This window comes from Hermetia illucens, chromosome 2, assembly GCF_905115235.1.
Source record: "Hermetia illucens chromosome 2, iHerIll2.2.curated.20191125, whole genome shotgun sequence".
Classification (NCBI taxonomy): Eukaryota; Metazoa; Arthropoda; class Insecta; order Diptera; family Stratiomyidae; genus Hermetia; species Hermetia illucens.
Genome location: NC_051850.1, coordinates 119993481 through 120017629, shown reverse-complemented (window position 1 = coordinate 120017629; position 24149 = coordinate 119993481). Strand labels below are relative to the sequence as shown.

At 41.2% G+C, this 24149-nt stretch overlaps 1 protein-coding gene across 5 annotated transcripts in view; it reads right to left on the bottom strand.

The window, feature by feature from the left end:
* LOC119648007 (H(+)/Cl(-) exchange transporter 5) overlaps nucleotides 1–23378 on the bottom strand; it is a 39296-nt gene extending 15918 nt beyond the window's left edge. The window contains exons 1-4 of one of the 5 annotated variants that reach the window (XM_038049403.1): nucleotides 23242–23378; nucleotides 22578–22684; nucleotides 2767–2971; nucleotides 2439–2474 (exon numbers count right to left, since the gene is read on the bottom strand). In XM_038049403.1, the coding sequence (XP_037905331.1) occupies nucleotides 2439–2474; nucleotides 2767–2971; nucleotides 22578–22664 (328 nt within the window). In that variant the 5' untranslated portion in view covers nucleotides 22665–22684; nucleotides 23242–23378. Of the gene's footprint in view, nucleotides 1–2438; nucleotides 2475–2766; nucleotides 2972–13199; nucleotides 13224–22577; nucleotides 22685–23241 lie in introns of those variants that run through there. The other 4 variants (XM_038049405.1, XM_038049404.1, XM_038049406.1 and 1 more) reach the window with 4 other exon arrangements.
* Nucleotides 23379–24149: the final 771 nt, after the last annotated feature.

The following is a 24149-nucleotide window of genomic DNA, read 5'->3' as shown; positions in this document are numbered from 1 at the left end:
GCGGCTCTCCGCTCCACGGTAGAGTTTGGATGATACATTGGGTATTTGGACATAGTAGTCCGCATCCACCGCTGAAGGTTTTCCAGATCGCCTTTCGTGAAATACTCCGAATGAATAAGCCAGTGAAGAGATAGCGAATACATTCAATGCACTTATATTATTCAACACTTGTTTAATCCAAATTCCATCCGAATAGCACGAGTGAACATAATTACTATTCGTAACAAACTTCTAAGTTGATCGTCAGTACCAGCAGCAGCTTGATGTCATCTAAGTACATCAAGTGTGTCAGCTCACATTTAGTGCATAGGCCATATTTTATTGCAAAATTATGGCCATGAAAGGGGGTTCGGTGCCATACAAAACCAAAGGCAACTCAACGAATCCCCCTGGAAAATGTCCCTCAGTATATGGATAGGCCCTGTGGTATTGGTAACCTCAGATGAACGCACTGATAAGGTGGTATGCGCCCCTTTCATAACTGTCACCAAAAGCTTAGTTTCGAATCAATGCGATACAGATGTAGGACAGCGATTAGCCAGATGTACCGGACGCTGTCAAAAGCCTTAGCGTAATCGATATAGCAACTAAAGAGAGCCTCTACTTGTTTGTCCTCCAACCACCGAGTTGATAATGAGGTCTCGAGGAGCGCATTAATCCTTCCACTAATAATGGACGTTATGAACTTGTGATGGACTGGTAAGTAAGTAATCGACTCCGTGTCTGCCGGGTTCTTCACCGTGTCCTTTTTAGGGGCAAAATAGGCAACTATCGTAGTGAGGAAAGATGGAAATTCCTCCGGCTGAATAATGACCTGCTTTATGCTATGTGCCAACCCAATGTGTATACTGGTAATTTTTTTCTACCAGATCCAGACCAGGACCCCCCCCCCTCCATTTCTTCGAGTTGTTTATGGCTCGTCGAACCTCCTCTTCGGTGACATCCGCAAAATGTATGCCAGTCGTAGTGGCATGGCGGGTATCTTTTGCGTTGATCCTGTCAGCATGCTGGATAAGTAACCCCCAAAGTCCATCGAAATATTATTTCGTTTCCGTCTCTGAAAACTGGACTGTCTGGACGCTCTGATGAGATTCTTTGAGTGATCTGAAAAAACTCCGTTCGCTCCTTGCGTACGTTGCATTCTGAACACGTCTGGAATGACTTTCGCCATACGGTCGTTACCGATTGCATATGATAGAAAGTTTTTGCTTTAGTATGTCCAGAATTTCCACGAGTAAACCCTCTGCACTTCTTCTTCCCATCTGCAGGCATTGCCAGTGCTGATTTGAATCAACCTAGCAATGCCCTGGCTGAGTGAGTCCCAACGAAGTTCTAGACGAATTTTACATTGTGGATCTCTTCAGTCACTCAAACCAATAATGCGGAAGCGGATATTCTGACCATACAATATGACAGGCGCAACTGCACCACAATACACAAGCGATTGACGCAATCTGATTATTTGTAATGCTCATATCAGAATGGAGCCTATATAAGAGCACCAAACAATTGATATATTATTGTAAGATCACCTTTATGATGTATCTGTTCAGACTAAAAAGCATGCATGCATATGCAGCTTCGGCAAAAAGGTCCTTGTTTCGATGGTTCAATAAACATTTTAGTAATCAGGGGGAGTGACACCTGTGAATGTGCTTGTGAAATTTTCTTTCTATTGATAGAAATATAAAAGCCAAACAGGAGGCAATTTATCTTGCAGATAGTTCGTTAGGAAGCATTGACCAGCAATCTTTCAATTCGTATCACCAATCGAATTGCCCAATATATGTGGTGCAATTGGTCATTCTTAGCAAACAGACGTGCATAGGACTACTTGGCGTCTGTGAAAGAAGAATCAACACATTTAACATCAATAAGCAAAATTTAATTTCATCAATTTACACTGGAAATGGGAGAAGGACCGAAATAACTACCCACAAATGGATAACGAAGAAGATCAAGTTTATGAAATGAGAAAGAACTATCTTGAAAAATTATCTAGAGGAGCGAAAACCGTAACCTTCGAACAGAACTAATCTAGTAATCACGAAGAAGCGTCCTGGAATAGTCAAGAATTATATATGTGTAGCTCTAACGCGGCAATATATTGAACCTCTGCAACTTGTAAGATTTCTTTAGATTAAGCCACCCCTAAAATCTAGAACTACATAACAAAGATAACAGAAACTAAAACGTAATGATTGTGCAGCATGTAAAATATAAACTATTAAGGAGAACAAAAAAAAAAGATTTAAAATCATCCCAAACATTTATAATATCTATTAACAGATTAATAATATTTGTAATGATTCCAAGCAAATTTTATTTTACGAACAAGGTTACACTCCACTTCTAAACACCAAAAATCTGATTATTTTCATTATTAGAAGCCACACTACAACTACAAACGTGAAGAGCAAAATGTGTGCAAACCTTACCTCCATTATCACTGATGAATCTAATACGAACATCTTCTAAACAGGATATTCGTTTTTTGTATTTTTGACAATACAGTTTGCAAACATTGAAGAAATTTACAGTTTGAATGAAAGAAAAGAAAGATAGTATAGCCATTACTGAATTGAAGACACTAAGTTAAAAGCGATTCTACTAAATTAAATTAGTAACAAATGAAAATACTCGAGGACTACGATTTAAAAGCAAATAATTTGACAAATTTCGTTAACGACAATGTGCGGAATCAACACATTACTATATCGATATGGACAGAAATTAGATACAAAACGAAACACGATTGAATCTTACCTTCTGGATCGTGGTAATCGCCACCACCGAATGCACTATGCGTCGGAGGTGGCGGTCTTTCGTCATTTCCTGCCATTGGTGCCGATGTGTATCCTTCGTTTGATCCGTTTCTCGAAGAAATTATGTCAATCATTTCATCGTCATTCACCGTCGTAAGCGATGTTGTAGTTGTTGTGGGTTGTAGCGGATGTTGATGTCCGTTTGACTTCAAAATGTAAGGAGAAAAAAATTGTTTTAAAATTGATAGACATTTTATTTAGCTTGAATTATTATGAACATGCACCAATGTATTATATATTGAAGTGATTGAGTGGCAAGCGATTAAAGCATTCGTTGGGACCAGTTAAATAAGTACTCCAACCAGGAAGACTACATATGGGAGATTCGTCTCCCGGCGGACTGCTTGAATTTGTATGGTGGAAAAAACGTTACACGTGTTCAACGTTCTTCAATCATTTACACGTGAAGAGTTCTGCGCATCTTGCGCATTTTGATTACGCTGGTGTCGTGTATATGATATTTGGGATGGGAAAACATATACAAGAAAATCATTTAGGTGTGAACGACACACGCGCCAGTTAGTTATCACTTACACTACTACTTACACGACATTACATTCTGTCCGCCTAGAAATTCGATTTTCCCCTCTTATATGTAGTTTTCTTGATTCCAATCTATTATAATAAATTCGCAATTTACTGGCTAGGAAAGAATGAACTTCTGGTTCCACAAACCGTATGAAGTTGGACTTGGAGGTTGGTTTTATAAGCAACAGTAGACAAAACAAGCACCAATGTGATTTTCTTAATATGAAAATTCTAACTGTAGGGTCCACTTGTGTCAAATATGTCAATAAGAAGTCCCGTCAAGAGCGAGGTGCAGGTTGCTTTAAAGTTCCTTTCTCACTAGAAGTAAAACTCGATATTTATTGCCTTTTTCCGAATACTGTAATATATATGTATGTAGATAAATTGATCCTACACATATTCTCAATTTACTCCGCTCATAATAATATACATATAAATGCATACATGTCTGTCTGGAATAATTGACATAAAACAAAAACGAAATGTTTCCCTGCAACCCCCCATTCCTATGGGTTCACTTTGTTATGGTATTGATGATTTGATATATACCCTGGCGGAATAAAAACCTAGCCAGGATGAGGACAGAGATTCGAACACTCTTCAACCGGGCAAAAACACCAAGGACTGAGTAGAAAAAACGCCCTCACAATCTGTACAGGGTGTCCCGTGTGTGATGGTACACATTTTAATGGTGGCTAGTACCACTTGTTTGAGGAAACTTGGTCCATGGAATGGGTATTCTACCTTTGACCGTTACAGAGTTATAGCGTTTTTCGTGAAGAGTGTTAAAACGCCTGACCTTCGCCAAAAAAACACAATTTCCCACTCCATTAATCATTTCATTTCCTATTTGATACCTTTCAAGGCAAGCTCAGGGGAGTAGGGCGGTTCCACCATCTCCTGACAACCTAACGCTACAATTTTCCCATGAGTGGAAGCAGCAGTTACATCGTCATGGTCACATATTTCGGTATCCCTATTTCCCAATAATGGCCGTTCTTCTTATTCTTGCAAACAGTTTTACCTCGTTTAACATTTTTTAGAGAACCCGCTTCTCATCCCCAGTCACAAATAGGAAAGAAAACCTTCAGATAATTGTTTATTCACGATGATTTAGATGGTACTCCTTATTCTCGAAAGATAACTCGTGGGAAACCCAGGAATTTCACAACATAACGCAGGGTTCGGACACTTCTTTCTATGATGGTAAAGTGTACGTAAAACGTTTCTGATAATCCAGCAAACGTTAATTTATCTTCCACCTTCAATGCCACGAATAATAATTCGTCGTTGATAAGCTTGTTTGGCCGAAAAAAAACTTTTGTACACAGTCTAAAATAGGCAGGGAGAATCGTTAAACCACTGATATTACCCGGAACGGATGGTGATGGTTCCCAGCACTAGTCCAAAGGAACCTAGAAACAGTTTTATGTTTCCTCCCGATGGTGGTAAGGGACGGTTTCACTTCGGCATACATACCAAGGGCATGGAGTCGGACAAAAGTATTATTCCGAAAGCAAGTAAAAGGGTTCTTTTCACTCCAAGTTTTTCTTCGTATTGAAAACAGTATAGAAGATCCTAGACAACTACATTAGAATACGTTCTAAAGAGTAATCCCTTATATTCATGCTAACGTGATTACTGGCACTCAGACCCAACCAGATGAACTCTAGACTGGTGCCGGAATGCCTTGACAAATTGAATACGCTTAGCTCGTACAATAGGGTCTGGATACTCTAGGTTCCAGAATGTAATGAGGTAACGGGCAACGTTCTAAAAACCAGAGCCCTTCTGTGGAATTGGAAAGGGGCTCAGGGCCATATCGTTCAGGAAAGGAACAGCCGAAGGAACTATACAGGAGGAAGTTAGGAATAGAATATTTCAGGAAGCTTATAGAGAAATATAAATCCAAGCGATCTCAAAATTATTTGAATTTCACCAAAGAGAGTGGTAGGATCATAGTGAGAATACTCACAGGGCACTGCAGACGAAAGTGCCACTTGAAGAAGTTATCTGTAGACAGTGTCTGCAGATTCTATGGGACGACAATTAAACCTCCATATTCAGGGACAATATCACGCATTTGTGCTTAATAATACCTAATACCGGACGTAAGGAAGTAGGAAACATCTTAAAATGTCTGCCGATTATACTTGTAATCGATATATTTTAGCTAATAAGTACATTATAAGCATTCAAAGGGACAATAGCTCGTCAGGATGCAATGCATCCCCCTTGATACTAGCATTATTGTTATTACTAACATTTAAAGTGCAAATGCAAGTAATGTAATAAGAAAAATGCATTCCCCACACCCTAAAGTCTGCGAAGGTAACGTTTCTAATTGCTCAATATGCATTTTATAGGTGCTTAAAATTTTTGGCGCTTATTGAGGAGAAATGTCAAACCATAAATCAGAGGTCTATGACTTTCAATTGCAAAATTCATTCTATCAACTTTCCATAAAATTGGAATACAATAAAAAACGGTACGTAACTAGGCGACACTTGCCCGTGTGTGCAAAATGAAAATAAAATCAAATTTACTAAAAGAGCCACCATAACAAGTCTATTCAATACTCTTATCCAAAACCCGTGATAAAGTAGTAATCAGTATCTCAATTCTGTTAGTCGTTTTTAGCGACTTTTCTATTCTAAAATGTCGTCACAAAGAGATAACGAAACAACCCACTTCCAAGCTCAAAATATAATGCGAATCTAATGACGATGTTGACTAGACTCATTATCATTGTAGTTGAATTTAATCAGCTCGTTCACGCAAGATTCTAGTGAAAAGTAGTATATGGCCAATGTGTCACCTTCCATGTTGACTAATTGAGTCGTAAAAAATAAATTTTAGTAGCTTCAAAGGATTATACGTTTATTCTCTGGTGTTTCATATTCGGAAAGAATCTAAGATAAATAATACTTCTACTAGGATGTTGAAAGGCAACGAGGCAACGGACGAACTAGCCAAGAAGGGAGCAGGGACGCGTTTACAGGGGCCAGAACCCTTCTGTGAAATCGGAAACGGTTTCATGGTTTCATAAATCTAAGAAATGAAGAGGAACGGTTGAGGGAATTATACTGGGCGGGCCTACCAGGGATGGAGCAGTCCAGGGTGCTTATTGGGGGATACGAACCCATACGCACAAGGGATTGCTCAAACCTCACCAAAAAGAACCTCCGCATCATAGTGGGAATTCTCACTGGTCATTGTCGGCTGAACTATCACTTGGGGAAGCTAGGGATATCTACGGACACGGCCTGCAGGTTTCGTGAGGATGACGAAACCTCTATACACGTCCTGGGACAGTGTCCGGCACTTGTGCAAAGTAGGGCGAGGCATCTGGGAGAACACTTAATACCAGATGCAAAACTGAAAGATCTGGAAGTAGGGAACATACTAAAGTTCCTAACGGTTATAGGCCTTCTTGAGATACTATAATAGGTACACTATAACCAGTAAAAGTGGCACAATAGTTCTTCAAGGACGCGCTGCGACTTTCTCTTAACAGAATAATAATAACAATACTAGGATTCAGTATTGATTTATGAAGTAATCTCCTCTTCAATTTTCTCACAAACATAGCAACGGAGATCAACTTTATCCCTCCTTAGTTGCTTTATTTCTCAGTTCTTGCTAAATCTTTAGCCCATAACAATTGAATTTGTATCTATTTAACACATTTGGCTAGCAATAACTCCTTAATTTTCATCATCATCGTACGGAAGTGGACCGGAAGAGAGGTAACTACAATTAGTTATTAGTTAGTCAATATAAACATCAAAGGGCTTTGATACTTTTGAGCCATATGATCTTCAGATATACAGGGTGCGGCAGCATGACTTTCTTTTTTTAAATGCGCGCCACTCAGTTAGTTGATGTCATAGCGGAGCGCTAGTGGTCTCGTTCAAGAGGGAATACTGTAAAGTTTTGTCCCGACACGATTCAGTCGCCATCATGCGTTGGAATAGTGAGGAGCGTGCCTTTGCCGTTGAGGTTTACTTTTCAAGCGGATGTTCGGTTATTGCAACACGGCGTGCATTTCGGAATCGCTTTAATTTAGCCCCGTTGGCTCCCGTCCCAGACCGCAAATCAATTGTTACATGGGTCACTACATTCAGACAAACTGCAAGTGCGACAAAAGGAAGAACTGGAGTCCCTCGGCTCGTTAGATCACCTGAGAACATTGAAGCAGTGAGAGCGTCAATGTTGCGATCGCCACGGCGTTCTGCGCGCAAACACGCATCTGCCCTTGGACTATCCGATCGTCCTGTGAGAAGAATTCTTCGTGATGATCTTCATTTTCATCCCTATAAGATGGCGATAGTGCAGGAACTTTCAGAACGTGACTTCAATTCTCGGATGAACGCGTGTGAACTTCTTCTTGATGTCGTTCCCGAGGGTGCTATGTTTTTTTTAGCGATGAAGCCCATTTTCATTTGTGTGGGTCGGTTAACAAACAAAACATGCGCAACTGGGCTGACACCAACCCTCGAGAATTGCATCAAAAGCCTTTGCATTCACCCAAAGTCACAGTGTGGTGTGCAATTTCCTCAGCTGGAATTATTGGTCCCTGGTTTTTTGAGGAAAATGAGGTTACAGTGACAGTGAATTCGAACCGGTATGTAAACATGCTACAGAATCTTTTTTCCCACGGCTAGAAAATTTGGATTTGGGGGACACTTGGTTCCAACAAGACGGTGCAACAGCACACACTTCAAGAGCATCGATGGCTGTTTTGAGGGAACACTTTCCAGAGCACCTTATCTCAATTAGAGGCGATTTGGAATGGCCGGCACGCTCTCCCGATCTGTTCCCTTGTGATTTTTTTCTATGGGGTTTTTTGAAATCCCGTGTTTATGTGAACCGTCCAAGAACCCTACAAGATTTGAAGACCAACATCCAAGAAGAAATTGCCAACATAACACCTGCTATGCTAACAAGAGTCATGACAAACGCCAGAAATCGGTTTACGCAATGTATGGAGAATGGGGGATGTCACCTAACAGATTTGATCTTCAAAACAATGTAAATAAAAACTTTAGACATGTACCTACATTATAAAAAAGAAATAAATATTTTCCGATGCATACAATAGTTTTTATTGAGTTTTGAAAAAAGGAAGTTATGCTGCCGCACCCTGTATATGAGCTGAGTATGATTACTTTGCGCCTTTTCAAACACTTTGTGATTCCGCCAGAGAGCATGAGATTGCTGTGCGCTGAGGTGGATGCCGATCGCTATCTGACTGCAGAAGCAACGAAGGGCTGCCCCTAAGGAGGTGTGCTTTCGCTACTTCTGTGAAGTATGCTGATCGACTCACTACTGGAGAATCAGTAGCATTGGCTAAGTCTGTTTTCAAAAACTGGGAACATTCTTCCTACAATGACAGGGGGCAGAGCCTAAATGCTGCTCGACACACCAAACTTTTCCTGCCAGAACCGAACATGCGTACCGCAAAGTTTATCCTGTCGAAAAGCAGGAGGACTTGCAGGTGTATCATGGGCATTCTGACAGGCCATAATTCACTAGCTGGACATATGTTCAGAATAGGAATTACTCAAGAAGATACGTGTCCCTCCTGTAACGAGGAAGCGGAATCCACGGAGTATTTCTTATCTGAATGCCCCGCATATGGACGCATCAGGCATCAGATATTCGCTGCTGATGTTCTCCAGTTGCTAGGAGTAGCATCACATCCACTAACGGAAATCCTGCGATACATTAACGAATCCGGAATATTCCGTTAGATGGGGTGGCGAGTACAATGGGCCAACACGGCCAGAGTGCTCAGAAGCTGTAGCTTCTCCCCCACCACACAGGCTCACACATGATTATATCGTTGATATCTTCCGTTTCTCCATACATGCAAAAGGGGGCGCAAAATTTTTTTTCAACCAATATAGTCATGTGAGGTATCAAATGAAAGGTCTCAACTAGTACTTTTGCCATGCTGGCAGTTTTGATATTTAACACAAACGGAGGAGGGTGGGGGCTGTCATTCCTTTCAAGGACCCATTCTCAGAACGCATTCAACCGAAAAATCACGAAGCTATTATTATTCGGTGCCTAAGCCCCGAAACAATCTCCGTACGGATATGTGTTCAAATAATTTTATATAATTTTTTATAATTGACTGTAAAACCCCTCTTAAGTTTATCCTAGAATTCTACAGCAGTATAAGCCATAATATAAATTATAAACGTACCAAGTTTGCTAGAAATCGCACTATTATTAACAATGTCTGATCAAAATTATTGCTTCAGTGTAAATTCTAAGAGTTTGAATGCCGACATATACATTATGTGCTAGGTACAAATGGAATATATGTCTAAAATGTTAGATATTGTCTTCTGTTTGTAGTTAAGTCTAAAATTGATAGACCAGTAGCTTACTCCAAACTACAATTTTATTTTATTATGTATATATGTATTTCGGGAGCAACTTGCTCCCTTCATCAGTACAAACGCCTGATAACGACGAGATTTGATGAGCACATTAGGGAAGCGGTAAATTGTGTTCGGAAACAAAAGTCGTCCATAAGGTCATCAGTGGCAGCGCACATAGTCGAAGAAGCCCATATCATTCAATGCGATAACCTTGAGCTCTTGAGGCATACAAACCGAACGACAACCTTGGACCCTTGGGAAAGTCTAGATATTCTGAGAGAAGACGCGACGCGGTTATTAAATACAGATTCCGGTAATTGCCCCTCAAAATTAATCAGACTTACCGCGGTAATTAATAGATAATTAAGTTAATAATTTAATGTTTTTTTCTTTTTTGGTAAAAGTAATTTAGGTAATTAGTGTTTTTAGTATAAATAGAACCGTAGAATAGCAATTCTTTTCAGTAGCTTTGTACTGATGAAGGGAGTAAGTTGCTGCCGAAATATATATATACATAATAAAATAAAATTGTATATATTATATGTCTACTCATAATATTTTTATATAAGAAATACACAAAACCTTTCATATCTAAAGCATCCAGTTTCTGGTTTCCCGACTTGTTGGAATTTGAAATAAAGAAAAAATCTTGGAACTAGGTCCAAATTGTACGGCGAATGGTCAACTTTTATGAATTCTGCAGCTTTTACGGGAGCCCTCGCAACCTGAACAGTGTGAATGGGCGCATTGTCTTGTAGAAACAGCACTTCGCGTGTCAATTTACCACGTGTCTTTTGTACGACTGCCTTACGTGTTTGAATTCAGAACCATTAAAGGAGACAGTACATAATCTACCAATTAGGTACGATTGCCATCAGAAGGGAACAGTGGAAGGAAACCCGTACGATCGGAATTGTTGGGAAGTATAGAATTGTCGACAGAATCAAATGCTTTCGAGAAATCAATAAAGGCCGTAGGGACATTTTTTTCTATCGCTCGAAGAATTCGCGACAAAGTTTGTAAACTCAAGCAAATTAGTGACAGTTGAGCACCTTGATTAAAATCCACGCTGTTCCCCCACAATGAACTGTCCAAACCCATATGAGAGACGGTCTTTTACATACTTCTCAAAAATCTTGGAGAAAGAGGAAAGTATAGATATTGGGCGATAGCTTTCGGTCAGTGTAACATCCCTTCTTTTGTGCAAAGGGAAATGTGAGGCATATATTTTTTGGAAAGACAGGCCGCCAGAATCAAAACCGACGTTAATATCGGAACTGTCTATAGAAATTCGACAATGGAAGGATTGAAAAGAAGAGATGTGATGGTCATATGGAAGGACCATCTATTTCGGAAGGAGAAGAATAAATTAGAAAAAAAAAAAATATTTTGGAGAAACTCACATGCAGATTCAAAAAAATTGGCATTAAAATTGGCGAATTTAAAAGTGTGACCAGAAATTGCAAGTTCAAATAGGCCTTCAATCCTCACTAAATAGTTCGAGTGCACTTTCTCAATAAGAGTTTTAATGGATAACCTTAAAGCTACAAAGTTGGTTCAATGTTCAGCACTACCTGAAAGGCGGAATGGCAACCGAACCTGTTGTTTCGCAAACAGGGCATCAGCGGTAAATAGGGTATGTTCGTATAAACGAACTTGAGAGGGTAACGAAACAAAAACGAAGTTTTTCAAGTTCAACATAAAATGCGAAGACGGCCTGCTTACATGATAAATTTTCTAATTCAGCTTTCCAGCCGATTACAGAAAGTTGTTCAACGTTACAAAATTCACAGAGAAAAAATGGATTTTGGTCGAATTGCAACGCGGTTGTGTGGCGGAACGATCAACTTGGAACTCAACTTCAAGAGGTAGAGGTAAGCCGAGATAAAACGAGTCACAAAAAAACAAAGGATGATTGTGGGAATTATTAATAAAAACCTGCCCAAAGTCCGATTATTCTGATTGCGAGGGACATTGGATTGGGTAGCGGAGCAGGAGTTCATAAACGCTAAGAAAGCTACGTTGAGGGAGTAATATATTCAGGGAGAACTGGAATACCGAGAGAACTAAGCCATTCAATGAATGTAAGATTGAAGTCCCTCCAGAGAATGAAGGGTCTGCCAGGATATTTGAGCAGCAGAACATCTAATAGTGTATCAGAAATAATAATAATCGTTGGCGCAACAATTCATGTTGGATCAGGGCCTTGAAGTGTGTTAGAGCACTTCATTCAAGACCGTAACAGTACACTAGGAGGCAATGTGGTCAGCATTGCGCTCGCCCGAGATTATTACCCTCATTTGACTCACAGCTGTCGACTGGTATCCGACGTCAAATTTCACTGCCACCTTCCGTACGACAGCCTTGCGCTCTAACGACTCAGCTATCCGGACACACCACGTATCAGAAAACTCTTCGATAAGAGAAGTATAAATATATTAGAGTCAAGCCACGTCTTAGTTACGCAGATGGAATGCATTTTTGAAGTCACAAATAAGCGAAATTCTAGCCGTTTGGTCCTGAGGCCCCTCCATTTCTGATAATAAATTGACAATGACACTAAGTGCTAGTCCGAGGGCGGAAATTTGCACCCCGGCACGGTTGAAATCCTTGACGTCAAGAGACCAAAATTATGCTGAATCCACCCCTCTAGATCATGTGGATATATAATTTTAGAGGACACTATAATTCGCCCAGGGTTGTTGTCCTTGTTGCCTTGTCCGGATGGCTGGTTAAAGCAGCGACCCTGATTTCGAAAAAGTGAGGAAAATTTTACTCGAAAGTCTATAATCAGAACTAACATGGCCCATGAGTTCATTTGTTCAAGTTCGATCATCGCATGACTGACTCCAAAGACCTGAATTTTATCCAAAAAAGCTGTTATGAACAGGACTTTGTGAGCATGGTAGTACTCAATAATTTTAATTCTCACGTTCATAAAGCGCATCATCAAACAAGCCAATACTTCTTTGGGGCAATCGTTTTGAGTCGATTGGCCATCCCACCATTAAACTTATCGGGAAATATGGAACTGATCCGCTCAATTGCAAGTGCTACTACAACGGTCTTTTAGCAGTTACCCGCTGTTTACAAACAAACTGCGTATAATCGGCCATTAGAAAATTGATGAATCAATCGTCTTTCTATAGTGGTAGTTAGATAAACATACGGTGTAGGCAATGTAGGAGCGTCTCGCGTTTTAACGAACCCCAACTAAGGAGGCTACACTAATCGCCAGTAATAGTTCTTTCAGTTTATTTGTAACTAGAAAAAATTTCATTATTTCTACTTTTTCTGCTTTTCTTAAAAAAAAAAACCCAGAAAAATTGTCACTCAGCATTCAATACCCGGCGGTAAATTGAAAAAACGTGATCAGGCAACGTATCTATTGTCATATATGTATGCTCAGCAGACGTAATTTAGTTTGTCTCCATATTATTACAATACTTGCTTTTTTAATATTTCTGGCTTTCGTTGATCCAATCGCACATGAAATTATTATTAAAAATGCAAGTAAGTGCTAGAGCCACGAAGCTCAAATCAACACCAGATACAAAGTACTAAAAATTTATATGAGTATATTTGCTTTCATAAATCCACACGAATAGCTGTTGGTGATGAAAATTGTGAAGATATGCAAAGCTGGTATACTCAGGCAGTGAACGCACACAACTCACATGACTGAAACTGAAAGAAAACGGAAACATACGAACAGCATTCTCAGCCATTACCTTTGCAATTTTAGTTTGAACTGAACATTCAAACTACGATGAGAAAGCATTGTAGCATCTTCGGATTATTATGACTCGATTTCGTAGCAGACGTTGATAACAACGAAAGGTGTGATAGGTGCAATATGAATGTCTTGATAAGAAAATAAACAGATAAATATCTTAGATTGTAAACAATGGCTTAGGAAGATTAACGAAAATGCGTTACTTATAGCTGGCCCCCAAATTTCATGGATGTAATCAGTTCATAAAACTGGGGAGGTAAGTTTTCCATTGTGGTCTACTTTTTGAGAAAGCTGGAACAGCAAAGAAAGGTGGCAAACGGAGCCGAGAGAGAAAATATCGCCCAGGATAAGATCTAAGAAATCTATGAGTAACAATTTTCAGCTTTAGTAGTCTAGTAAAAAATTTTTTTAATCAGCTAAGCGGTCTTATAGTATATTTTATCACAGGGACAGAGTCTAGAGCTTAATTCGATTAAGTTCCCTTCGATGTTTTTCAATATATATTTCCGCGATAACTTGGTCATTTCTAAATTTGGCTGCATACACCGAGTTTGCGGAGGAAAGAGACTTGGACTTTCTTCTAAAAATAACAAAGAAGCTATGTAGAGCCATTAGCAGAATTATGTCAGACTCTTAGGACAAAATCTACACATTTATACCCAAGTCTAGAAAAAAGAGGTGTGTTTGAGCCAACGTGTTTTGTTCAGTAAAGCTGAAGTCAGGAAAACAGTATAGTATTCTTCTAATCCTACCTGATTTCCCTTGGTGATAGGACTCGCGTCAACCCGACCAAGAAAACGCATTCAATGTCATTAAAAGCAAGCTGGAAACCGGAAGTTCGGGACATGAAAGACTCTTGATTTTTTTTTGTAAGAATATTTGGGGCCATGGATGGATCCATTTATATACAGGGAGTCCCGTTCACGATGGTAGAAATTTTAATGGTTGATAGCACCACTCGTTTGAGGAAAATTATTCCATGGAATGGCCACTCAATCTTTTACCATTACAGAATGGTAGCGTTTTTCGTAGTGCCCAACAAAATTACAATTTTCCACTTTCGAAAACTACATAAAATATCCTATAAATGCAAGGTCACCGTCACTCCGAAGATGTAACTGTTCCATTATGTTAGCTTTCGAATGACATATAAAAATGATGGCGTTGAATAAAAGGCCTCGAAGAAAGGATATTAATCTCAGCCGATGCAACAGGACGGGCCGCGAGCCTATCGAGAATCAACAAGGGTTCTTGGCACTTTGACATAAGCAAATTTGGTAACCTCACTGGAAAGACGGAGGAACTTACAAGAATCCTTTGGAAGAAGCACATTGACATCTGTACTCTATAATAAACTCAATGATGCGATGCTAAAAGCTGTGACATATATTTTCTACTGAAAAAATTCTCAAAGGTATTCGGAATGGACGAAAAGATAGTATTTTACGTTGAATCCAATTTTTAGTTTGGATTCAACGACAGAGCGGCTGTGGAGGGTAAATCCGGCGAACACTTGAATTGAGTTAGAAGATCCGATAAACAAGGAGGCAGCCGAATGATTTGAGAATGTTTTACCATAGTCATATTTCGAGCAACATTTGACAATTTGATAGCAAAAATGATCTCCAGCAACTAGTCCACAAATGGAATGATCAAACCATGGAACACGGTCTCAGACTGAATCTGAATAAATCAGGATGTTTGTCATCCGCTCCCCATGGAACAGGCACCGCCACTGTTAGTGACCCGTAATGATGACGATGCTGTGGTAAACTATTGGCGCAACACGCCTTGATCACATCCGAAATGAGGATGTTCGCAATCGATATGGGGCTACACTGATCGTGGAAAAATTGCAAGAGAGGGGTCCGGGCTTCTCGGGCTGGATCATCCTCGCTCATAAGGATTAGATGAACCGCCCACCGCAACTCATTCAGCCGGATTTTATCCGCAAGCAGACCGTCGTGATATCGCTCATAAGTGTCGTCGCTATATAGGCTACGGAATCGCCCATCCTCATGTAGGGGGCCAGAAATTCTTTGGAGAATTTTTCACTCGAACGCGGTCAAGAGTTCGCGTTTTCTTTTGCTAAAAAAAGCCCTGCGGTTGCCAACAACCGTTCGCGGATAGATAGGAGAAATTATAAGCAGTCTCAAAGTTGTAGTCTCCTATTTTTATTGTTTTTATTTGAACAATACGATTTCATTTTGTTGCTTCTTTGTTTTTTGATGCCGACGTTGCCAAATCTGATCTGATGGCCATAAACCAACAGTTTTTCCGTCGCTTATAGCACAGGACAGATTTGTTTGAAGTGAAGTCACTTTGGTATGTGCCGATACTGTTCTGTCTGTCTGGAGTAATTGATATTCATATACAAATGACGTAAAAACTAAAACAAAATGTTTCTTTGCGACCCCCATTTGTTGTGATATTGACGAGTTGATATATGGTGATGACGTCATACACGTTTTAGAAGGCACAGTTGAATTTTCTTCAAACTTGATCATATTATGCCTTATATTATCCCTTACACCAAATTTTGTGCTTCTAGCATGAGATTAAGGGGTAAAATTCTAAAATATGGAAATACATTATTAATTTTATTTGTGCAGATATCGGAACCGAATGTATTTTGAGGCCTAGATTTCCTGAGATGCATTATTGTGATTTTTTTTCGGTTGGATAGGTTCTGAGAACGAGACCTACTTCACTTTTTGGAGCACACATTTTGAGCCCTCGCTTCTCTAGGTTTCACTTAATATCAGAAACAAGATCATTTTCAGAAAGTATCGACCATATTTGGTGAAAAAAAAATTGTACACCCTTCTTTCACATATATGGGGAGCCCCCTCAAACTCAACACAAAATGGTGCCACTAGCATATGAAAAGGGATTCACAGACTACAACTTCTTACCAAATTTCGTGACGATCGGTTAAGCCATTTATGAGTAAATCGGGTGTGACAGACAGACAGACATTGAATCGATTTTAATAAGGTTTCGTTTTACACAAAATCTTAAAAACGTTAAATCAAAGTTTTGCCTGAACTGAAGCTCACGACACCGATCTTGACAGTGCTCACATTTTCCTCGGAGACTTGGGTTTTTAGCAGAAAACTTATGAACTCTTAGCTGCATTCGAGAGAAGAATCTCACGAAGAGTTGTTGGCCCCCTACAAGAGGACAGACGACCTCTTTGCTTGAACCATGAAGAAATTTATGAGCGATGTCATGACCATGATAAGATCGAGTTTAATAAGCTAGTCTTATCATCCATATGAATCAAAATGATCTAGCCGGCAAGTATATAAGAACAATACCTTTGGTAGAAAAATAATAGGACGCAGATCCTGCCTTAAATGGAATGTTGACGTAGGCTCAGACATCTACTACAACTATCGAATATGTTGACCTCTGCGCAAAGCCGGGTTGTTTGGAGATCGTTACTTACATAGGCCTAGATCGGGTGCCGACTGTTGCAATGATTACGATGACGATAAAGAACCACCCTCTTTATTCTCATCATTTTCCTTGCGTACATAGTGTACAACTAGTATCGCTGGACCACAATTCTTCAAGGACTTTCTCGGTTCGTGTATCGCTAAGATGGAGGGCGCCTGGCAGAGTGTCGAGCTCAAAATCATCCCCTACGGCGAAATCCCCAGGGGACCGTTCACTCGCATCTGATTGACGAAGATCCCCATGGATACGGACAAGTTCGTTCAATCCCTGCGCCTTCAAACCCCCAAAGTTCCCACAGATAACAGGGTAGTTATCAAGGGAGAGTAACCCCAGGCGAACAGCCAACCATTCCTGTATAACCTATGTATAAACAGAGAGTGACAGACTACAAAGTGCTATTAGAAGTTCGGAACGCAAAACTAGGCGAGTACCTGGATCCAGCCAATGCCACCAACGAGCTGTTGGAGGAGATGAAGATCAACGGTCCGACAGGGACCGACGAACCCCCTACGCAAGCAGATCATTCTGAAGATAGCACAGATAAATCTGCAGCACAGGAAATGCGTCTCGGCTAATCTGCTTCTTTTCCTTACATAGGAACATATTGACACGGCACTAGTATAGGAGCCCTGAATCCGGAGGCAACCGAACCAACAAAGGGCTCCAAAGCAGATATTATAATTCACCAGCACAAGAGACGTTGATCGGGACAGACCTAGAGCATATATCCTCGTGAGGAAACTTCTGAAACTCGGAAATCAACGAAAGAGGTGTTTTCCCAGCTCAGAGGACTATGACGGTTGGAATGGGATTCTTAGGGTGGAGAACTGGCGAATGTCTGACCAGAGATCTTTATCAGATCATATTGGGTTGGGGGATCAAATCGGATAATTCTAAGTATGTTAAATAAAGCATCAAATTTCAATCACAAATACGACATTCCTTTTCCCCCAACCCAATATTTGGATAGTTAGTAGTCTAGATCTCGCCACAACGATCTCCAAATCTTTCAGAGACCCCTCGAGGATCGGCTAGAGGAAGTTTAATCAAGTTATCAAGAACGAACTCTCCGATATGCAAATTGGTTTGATTTGCATGATAGACGAACTGGAGTCAAAGTTCGGAGCTCTGAAAAAGCATTCGAAATCGCCTTTAATGGCTCATGCCATGCTAAATATAGCAAGAACACACTGCCACCTTGGTGGAATGAAGATCTATCCAGCCTTAGGAAGCTAACCAGGAAGATCTTCAACATCTGCTACAGGCACAAATATTGACAGTCATATAAGGACTGCCTGAAGAAGTATAAACCGGTCATCAAGACTGCCGAGAAGCGGTCCTGGTTGGCTTACTATCAGAACATTGAAGCACCAGCAAATCTGCGAGACTCAGCCAGATTCAGTCCAAGGAACATAGGAGCCCATCCTTTCTTAAAAAGTCGGAAAGTGATGGTGTATGCCGACGATTTGTTGATATTTGTGTCAGGGATGTTTCCCTCCATGTCACTCATACATCATGGAAGGAGCGTTGGGAAAGGTGTGCCTGTGGGATGCAAGATGCGGGTACCTGTACTAAGTCCTTCACTTTTTGCCATTTACCACGGATCTTAACTCGCTCAATGAATTTATAGTTAACTTTTTTTAACGCGACTGATAACGTAACTCACTGTAAAGATAAATTTCACAGATGTTGATGAGCTTATAATTCATGGCTGGTGTTCTCCACAAAACAATACCATTCTTCTGTTTCTAGTCCAACCGTATTGTATTTTAATCCAAATGAACCATCCAGACCCCGAGACGATGAATCCTTTTCCTTTTTTTCAACCTATATCCCATTCAGTAGCGTCGACTTGTCCGAAGCAGGATCATCATTTTACTGGTTGTAACCTTGGCCTGGATAGAGTCGCTGTTCAGCGTGAGAAGCTATGACTGACTCCGATGACTTTTGGGTTGTTCAGTAAGTTAGAAGAAAGACACGACACACAGAATGACACCACCAAACTTCGTCCGCATAACTGCGTAGCAGCCGATACAATAGATACAGACAGGGAGAGTAAGGCTACAACCTCCATTTGGCCCTGACTCCCGAAAAGGTTCAAAATATCAGATTTTTCTTATTTTGAACCACTGAAGATGGAAATTTGATTTTACTGACCATTGAAATCTCCTGTTGACCTGCCCTATACGTACTGTGTACTCCCGACTCAACTGAAAACATTGAGTTAATTTCAGATGTATTCAAACTACACAAAGGACTGGCCAGAGGCAGAAGTATATCCGGTCTATCTCGAAAGGGGAGATAAAGCTTCTGCCGGAAATTAAGGAGATAATCTATATCCATTTGCTTTCCTACACTTGGAAACAACACCGCACAGATATAACACACTGTTCAGAAACATTTCCCTCTGAAGTCCAGTTGAGGCCACATTAGGATCCTCTTTTACGAGCCAAAGGCAGCATCTCCCAAAGAACCAACGCTGCATCGAAAGTTCCTCATAGTCTTATTCGGTATTAAATAAACACTGAAAAACGTTATATATAAACACCCTATCTAGACGAAGCTATAACCCCAGCCCACAGCGTCAGATACCATCCCGAACCCAAAAGGCAGCGGTACATAATAAGTCGAGATGTCATGAAACTAAATCAATATTGCGGAATTAGATCAGCTTTTACCTACGTAGTGAACTGCGCTAGCGACTTATGAGCTGTTACGATCCATACGTATTGATTTATAAGGTGCAGACCATGTTAGCCGGGTCCTAGCCCTTTTCAATCTTCAACGGTCTCACTATGTGCGTAGAGCGCAATTCCTCATTTCGTTCCTGGTATGCACTTGTGACCCTACGATATGCTACCATTCTATCAGATAAATTTAAACACCCGTGACACTTTGTGGGGTGTACCCGGATTCTATTGGATCCCAGCCAACTCCTGCCTCAACGATTACCTGCCTTGTCGTAGCGAGGGAGAGTCGAAGGCTACATGGTCACAGGGGTTAAAATGTGGCCGTAAATGGTGAAGCCTGGGTACCAGGCGACTCTCAGTTTCCACTAACCTTATCTCGGATCTCGGCAAAAAGGAGCTCCACCGAGATCGGCCTATTTGCCCCGATAAAACAAAGGTCATGGCAGTCAACAATGAGAAAATTAAAAACTCAAAAAAAAAAAAAAAAAAAAAAAAGCAAAAGCATTAAATAAACTTCGACCATGACGATCCACCTCTGAGCGAACGGACAGCCCTGAGACCATCGAGGGAGAACTTGAATCTAGACTCAGATTCTTTAAGTGAGAACCTATTGAACTAGGGCCCAGCTCTTAATGGCTGAATCAATCCCTTTCTGTCAGGGCTCCTGATCCCGGCTTCAATGAGGCCCAGCTATCAAAACTAAAGTCTTACCTATGGGTAAGCACCTGTCTTCGTGCAACAAGCAGTCTCCGGGTAAACTGCCTTCGGGCAAAACAATACCTCCAGGAGAGACACTGTCGGTCAAAGTTTCTAAAGGCAACTCACCTCCGAGCAAACCGCCTCCGGACAAAACACAAAGCCCGGGTCATACCAATGCTGATGGCAAAAGATTTCCGAGAGCATCTGCGTTGCCTCAAATGGCTGCAAGGAGGGCTCTGTCAGCAACGACCACGTCTTCAATTGCAACCAAGGCTATCGAAGTCGATGGATGCCTCTTATATGACGACACCAATCCATTCGGTTACGAAACTAAGCAATGAGAACAACTTAGGAGGCAACTCCTCCTGGCTCAAAGGCCTGCATCCTCGCAAGGGATTGAGCTACGCTTTGAGTCGGTAGGTGTTCAGGTGTATAAAATGTTACGGGAAAACTTTGCCGACGAAGGCAAATGGCTTAGACAGTACTGTTCCTCCTTCAACAAAGTGAGAGAGGGTGCACGACTGACCATAAAGAGAACTTACAAGATACCATCGCTTAAAAGGTTTTTTTTTCTGGTTTCCAGAAGAAGACATCCCGGAACAACATGGTGACCAGAATAACCTCAACACCCCCAGCCGGACGATGTTAGGCAACAAAGCAGAAGAAAGCGGATAGGCTGGGAACTTTCCTCATTATCGGCATTCCTGAACCAGATGTTAAGAAAGTTCGGAAACAAACGAGCCACTGGCTCTCCTACGGAGACCGTCGCATTACAAGTTTCGGCGCCTAAAACCATCTAAGCGTGCAACCCCCCTCCAAGCTATCGTGGTTAACGACACCACAACGGTTAAACTAACCATAAAAAGTCAATCGGGAGATAGGGCGATTTTTGGTACTCTGCTTATCTTCATTGACGTGGACGCTATCAAATATGGCTATGGGAATAGTACCAGAATGTGATACCAGCGCCCACCATATATGCAGGAGAAATTCTAACCCCAACACGAAGAGAGTATCTGATAGGAACCAAATTGTGAATTCTCAATATAAATAATGAAGTCACTTTCTTGAACGTAGTCAAGTTAGAGGTCATCGACATCACCGAAGCATCCCTTGACAAATGATCACAACTAACATGAAAGAAACCTTCGAGGAGAGCTGTCCACTCAAGACACCAAAGAAGGGTAAAACACCATGGTGGAACTGGGATTTGGCGGAACAGAGGAGAACGGCAGAGGTGCTCCTCACCAGCGCTGTGAAGTCTATTTCAGTCGCTGGCAAAAATCAGGACAAAGATGCCCAAAAAGCAGAATCGACTGCAAAGTTGTGTCGCAAGAATCATATGCTTGTGCATTCAATCGTGAAAGAGACTTGGGTTTAGTTTATGCCCCTCCGTCTCTTACTGTGACAACTACCGAAACCGGATTGCGTCCCATCACATGCTTGAACAACGTGAGGTAAATTGCAGCCTCAGTATTCAAATTACCCTTCGCTTCCCGGAATTACTTTTAGAAAGGTCATCCTGCATCGAGCATTTTATAGAGGAAAGAAACAAACCCTCACCACAAAAGAAAGAGCCTTGCGGAAGTAACCGCCCAACGCGCACTAGATTTAGTTTTGCTGCCGAAATAGCTTCTAAAAATTACAATGTCGTAGATGTCTTCCCCAGAGTACAAGCATTTGTTATTGACGCCAGTTAGATCTCAATTTCCTGCCAACCAAAGCCGAGCATAAAGTCGTTTATGCAGGCTATGAAGCACTCTGACGTAAAAACTCCCCCAAGGACCAATACTTCATCTATCACTGTAGTGGTAAAATAGCAGAAGTATCTACAGAGAATCAAAGATTAAGTTGAAGTAAGGTCTCCTGCTCTGAATGAGTGTGATTGGAACTAAATGTATTGGATCGGAAATTAATTTGCCGCTGAAAAGACTAACAGGCGATCCTCGTTATCTGCACAAATAAAGGGCGTACTTCTATCGGAAGCATGATGCGGCGAATATAATCGAATTACACGCAAATCCCACATTGGCCATCTCGCATGCAGCTTCCCGCTCCAAAGAGCTTGCGGAGCGGGGGGTAATTGCAGCCTCCGTGACACGTCACAAGCGACGGCATCACGTCGCACTTGCCAGACGGCACAGTTCCGCGTCCTTAACCGCTAGCCACCCCTGCCTCGTACTACGTATGAATGAAAGGCGTAGGCGCACTTCCCACCACCAAAATACTAGCAAACTCTTACCTTCTTGATAACCGCCTGATAGGACGTGTTGTAGCTGTTCCCGGTCACCGCACTCGAGTTCCCACCTTTTAATGGAAATTTTTCCATAGTGAACTTTTACAAAACATCTAGAAATGAGCAGTTGCAGCGAAACGAAGCCAAGTAAATTCACCAGAACTCAGAAATCATTCAAAGGAAGGAGTGAAGTAGGGAAAAGTGTTAAACCGAAAGCAAGCGAACGAAAACTCGGGAACACTTTTCTACTTTTTAATTTATCACTTTGCGGGGAGTGTGGGGTGAGAGGAGGGAATAGAATGAAACTCAAAGGAAGCTACAAAATCAAGACTTAGTGACACTAGAAGACAAAACTACGGAAGTCATTGACAACCAGCGCCAGCTCTGCGCCCAGTTCGGACAGCGACCGTCAAGCGGAGGGAAACCATCAAATTTTCGTCGTTGCCGACGCAGGATAACGGCGGCAGCAAGAAAAATTGCCCGGAAACCCGTGGGAGGATTGTTCTCCCGTTGACAGATCGCTTCCCAAACGGGGCACACACACGCAGTAGCGCACGGCAAGAAAGTAGGAAGAAGTGCGAATTTGCATTATGCGAGCTGGAGCAAATTAATCAGCGCATTTGCGGCCTTTTCAAGGTCCTCTACGACTAACTGGAGATGGAACACATACACTTGGTCTCTCGGCGACTGTTTTCCCGTTCTTTGCAGGCGACAACGCACAATTACAGAAATTTCACGCAAAATAACACCTGCCCACCGCGAAAACACTTAGTAGCAGGATATCTTCCAATTCCACTTGACATCTTGTCGACGCGTATCTGAAAAACTTGCCATAAAACCACTTTGCTATAAATCAGATGTCGCTGTCCTGCCTGGGCGGCATCTACTGGCGAATAGAGAAAATTGTATCTTTTTACTACATGGGGTTAATTCGTAACTAGCAGACTCCGGTTATCTAACTGCCGATTAACCGTTCTCCGTGATATCCGAGCGGTCATAGGGGAATCCCCACTTTCACAAAATTTCCTGTGGAGAAGTAGTGTTTTTCAGCTTCCTAGCGGCTATGCACTTTGATGCAGTTCTCTAATGATGGAAGTCAGTGAACGCTTTTTTATTATCACGTTACATTTAGTTTTGGGGTTTTTACTACATAGATAATCTAGAAAGCAGTCTACATTCCTCACCGTCGCACACTGTAAGAAATCGCAATCTAACAAGACGTAATACTTGGTAAGTAGGAACGAGCTGATATTAAAAATCTGTTTAGGAGACTTGTGGTCGTATCAACTTCCGAGATTTTTCTCGTGGATTTCTTCAGATAATTAGCTAATTAGAATTCACACTCACAGGTATATTGTATCAAGAATATTCTTGAAGGTGCAGTTCCTAGTATCTCGCCTAAATATGAAAAGCATTTAAATCAGTTATAAATCTGAATTCGAGGCTATATCAAATTATATGAATTGGATGTATTGGTGCACCGAGAACTTCCCTCAAAACTAGACCAGACTTATCCATCCCCAACGGTTTTGCTCAATATGTATAACAACTTTATGAGGAATATGGCCTGTAGACTCC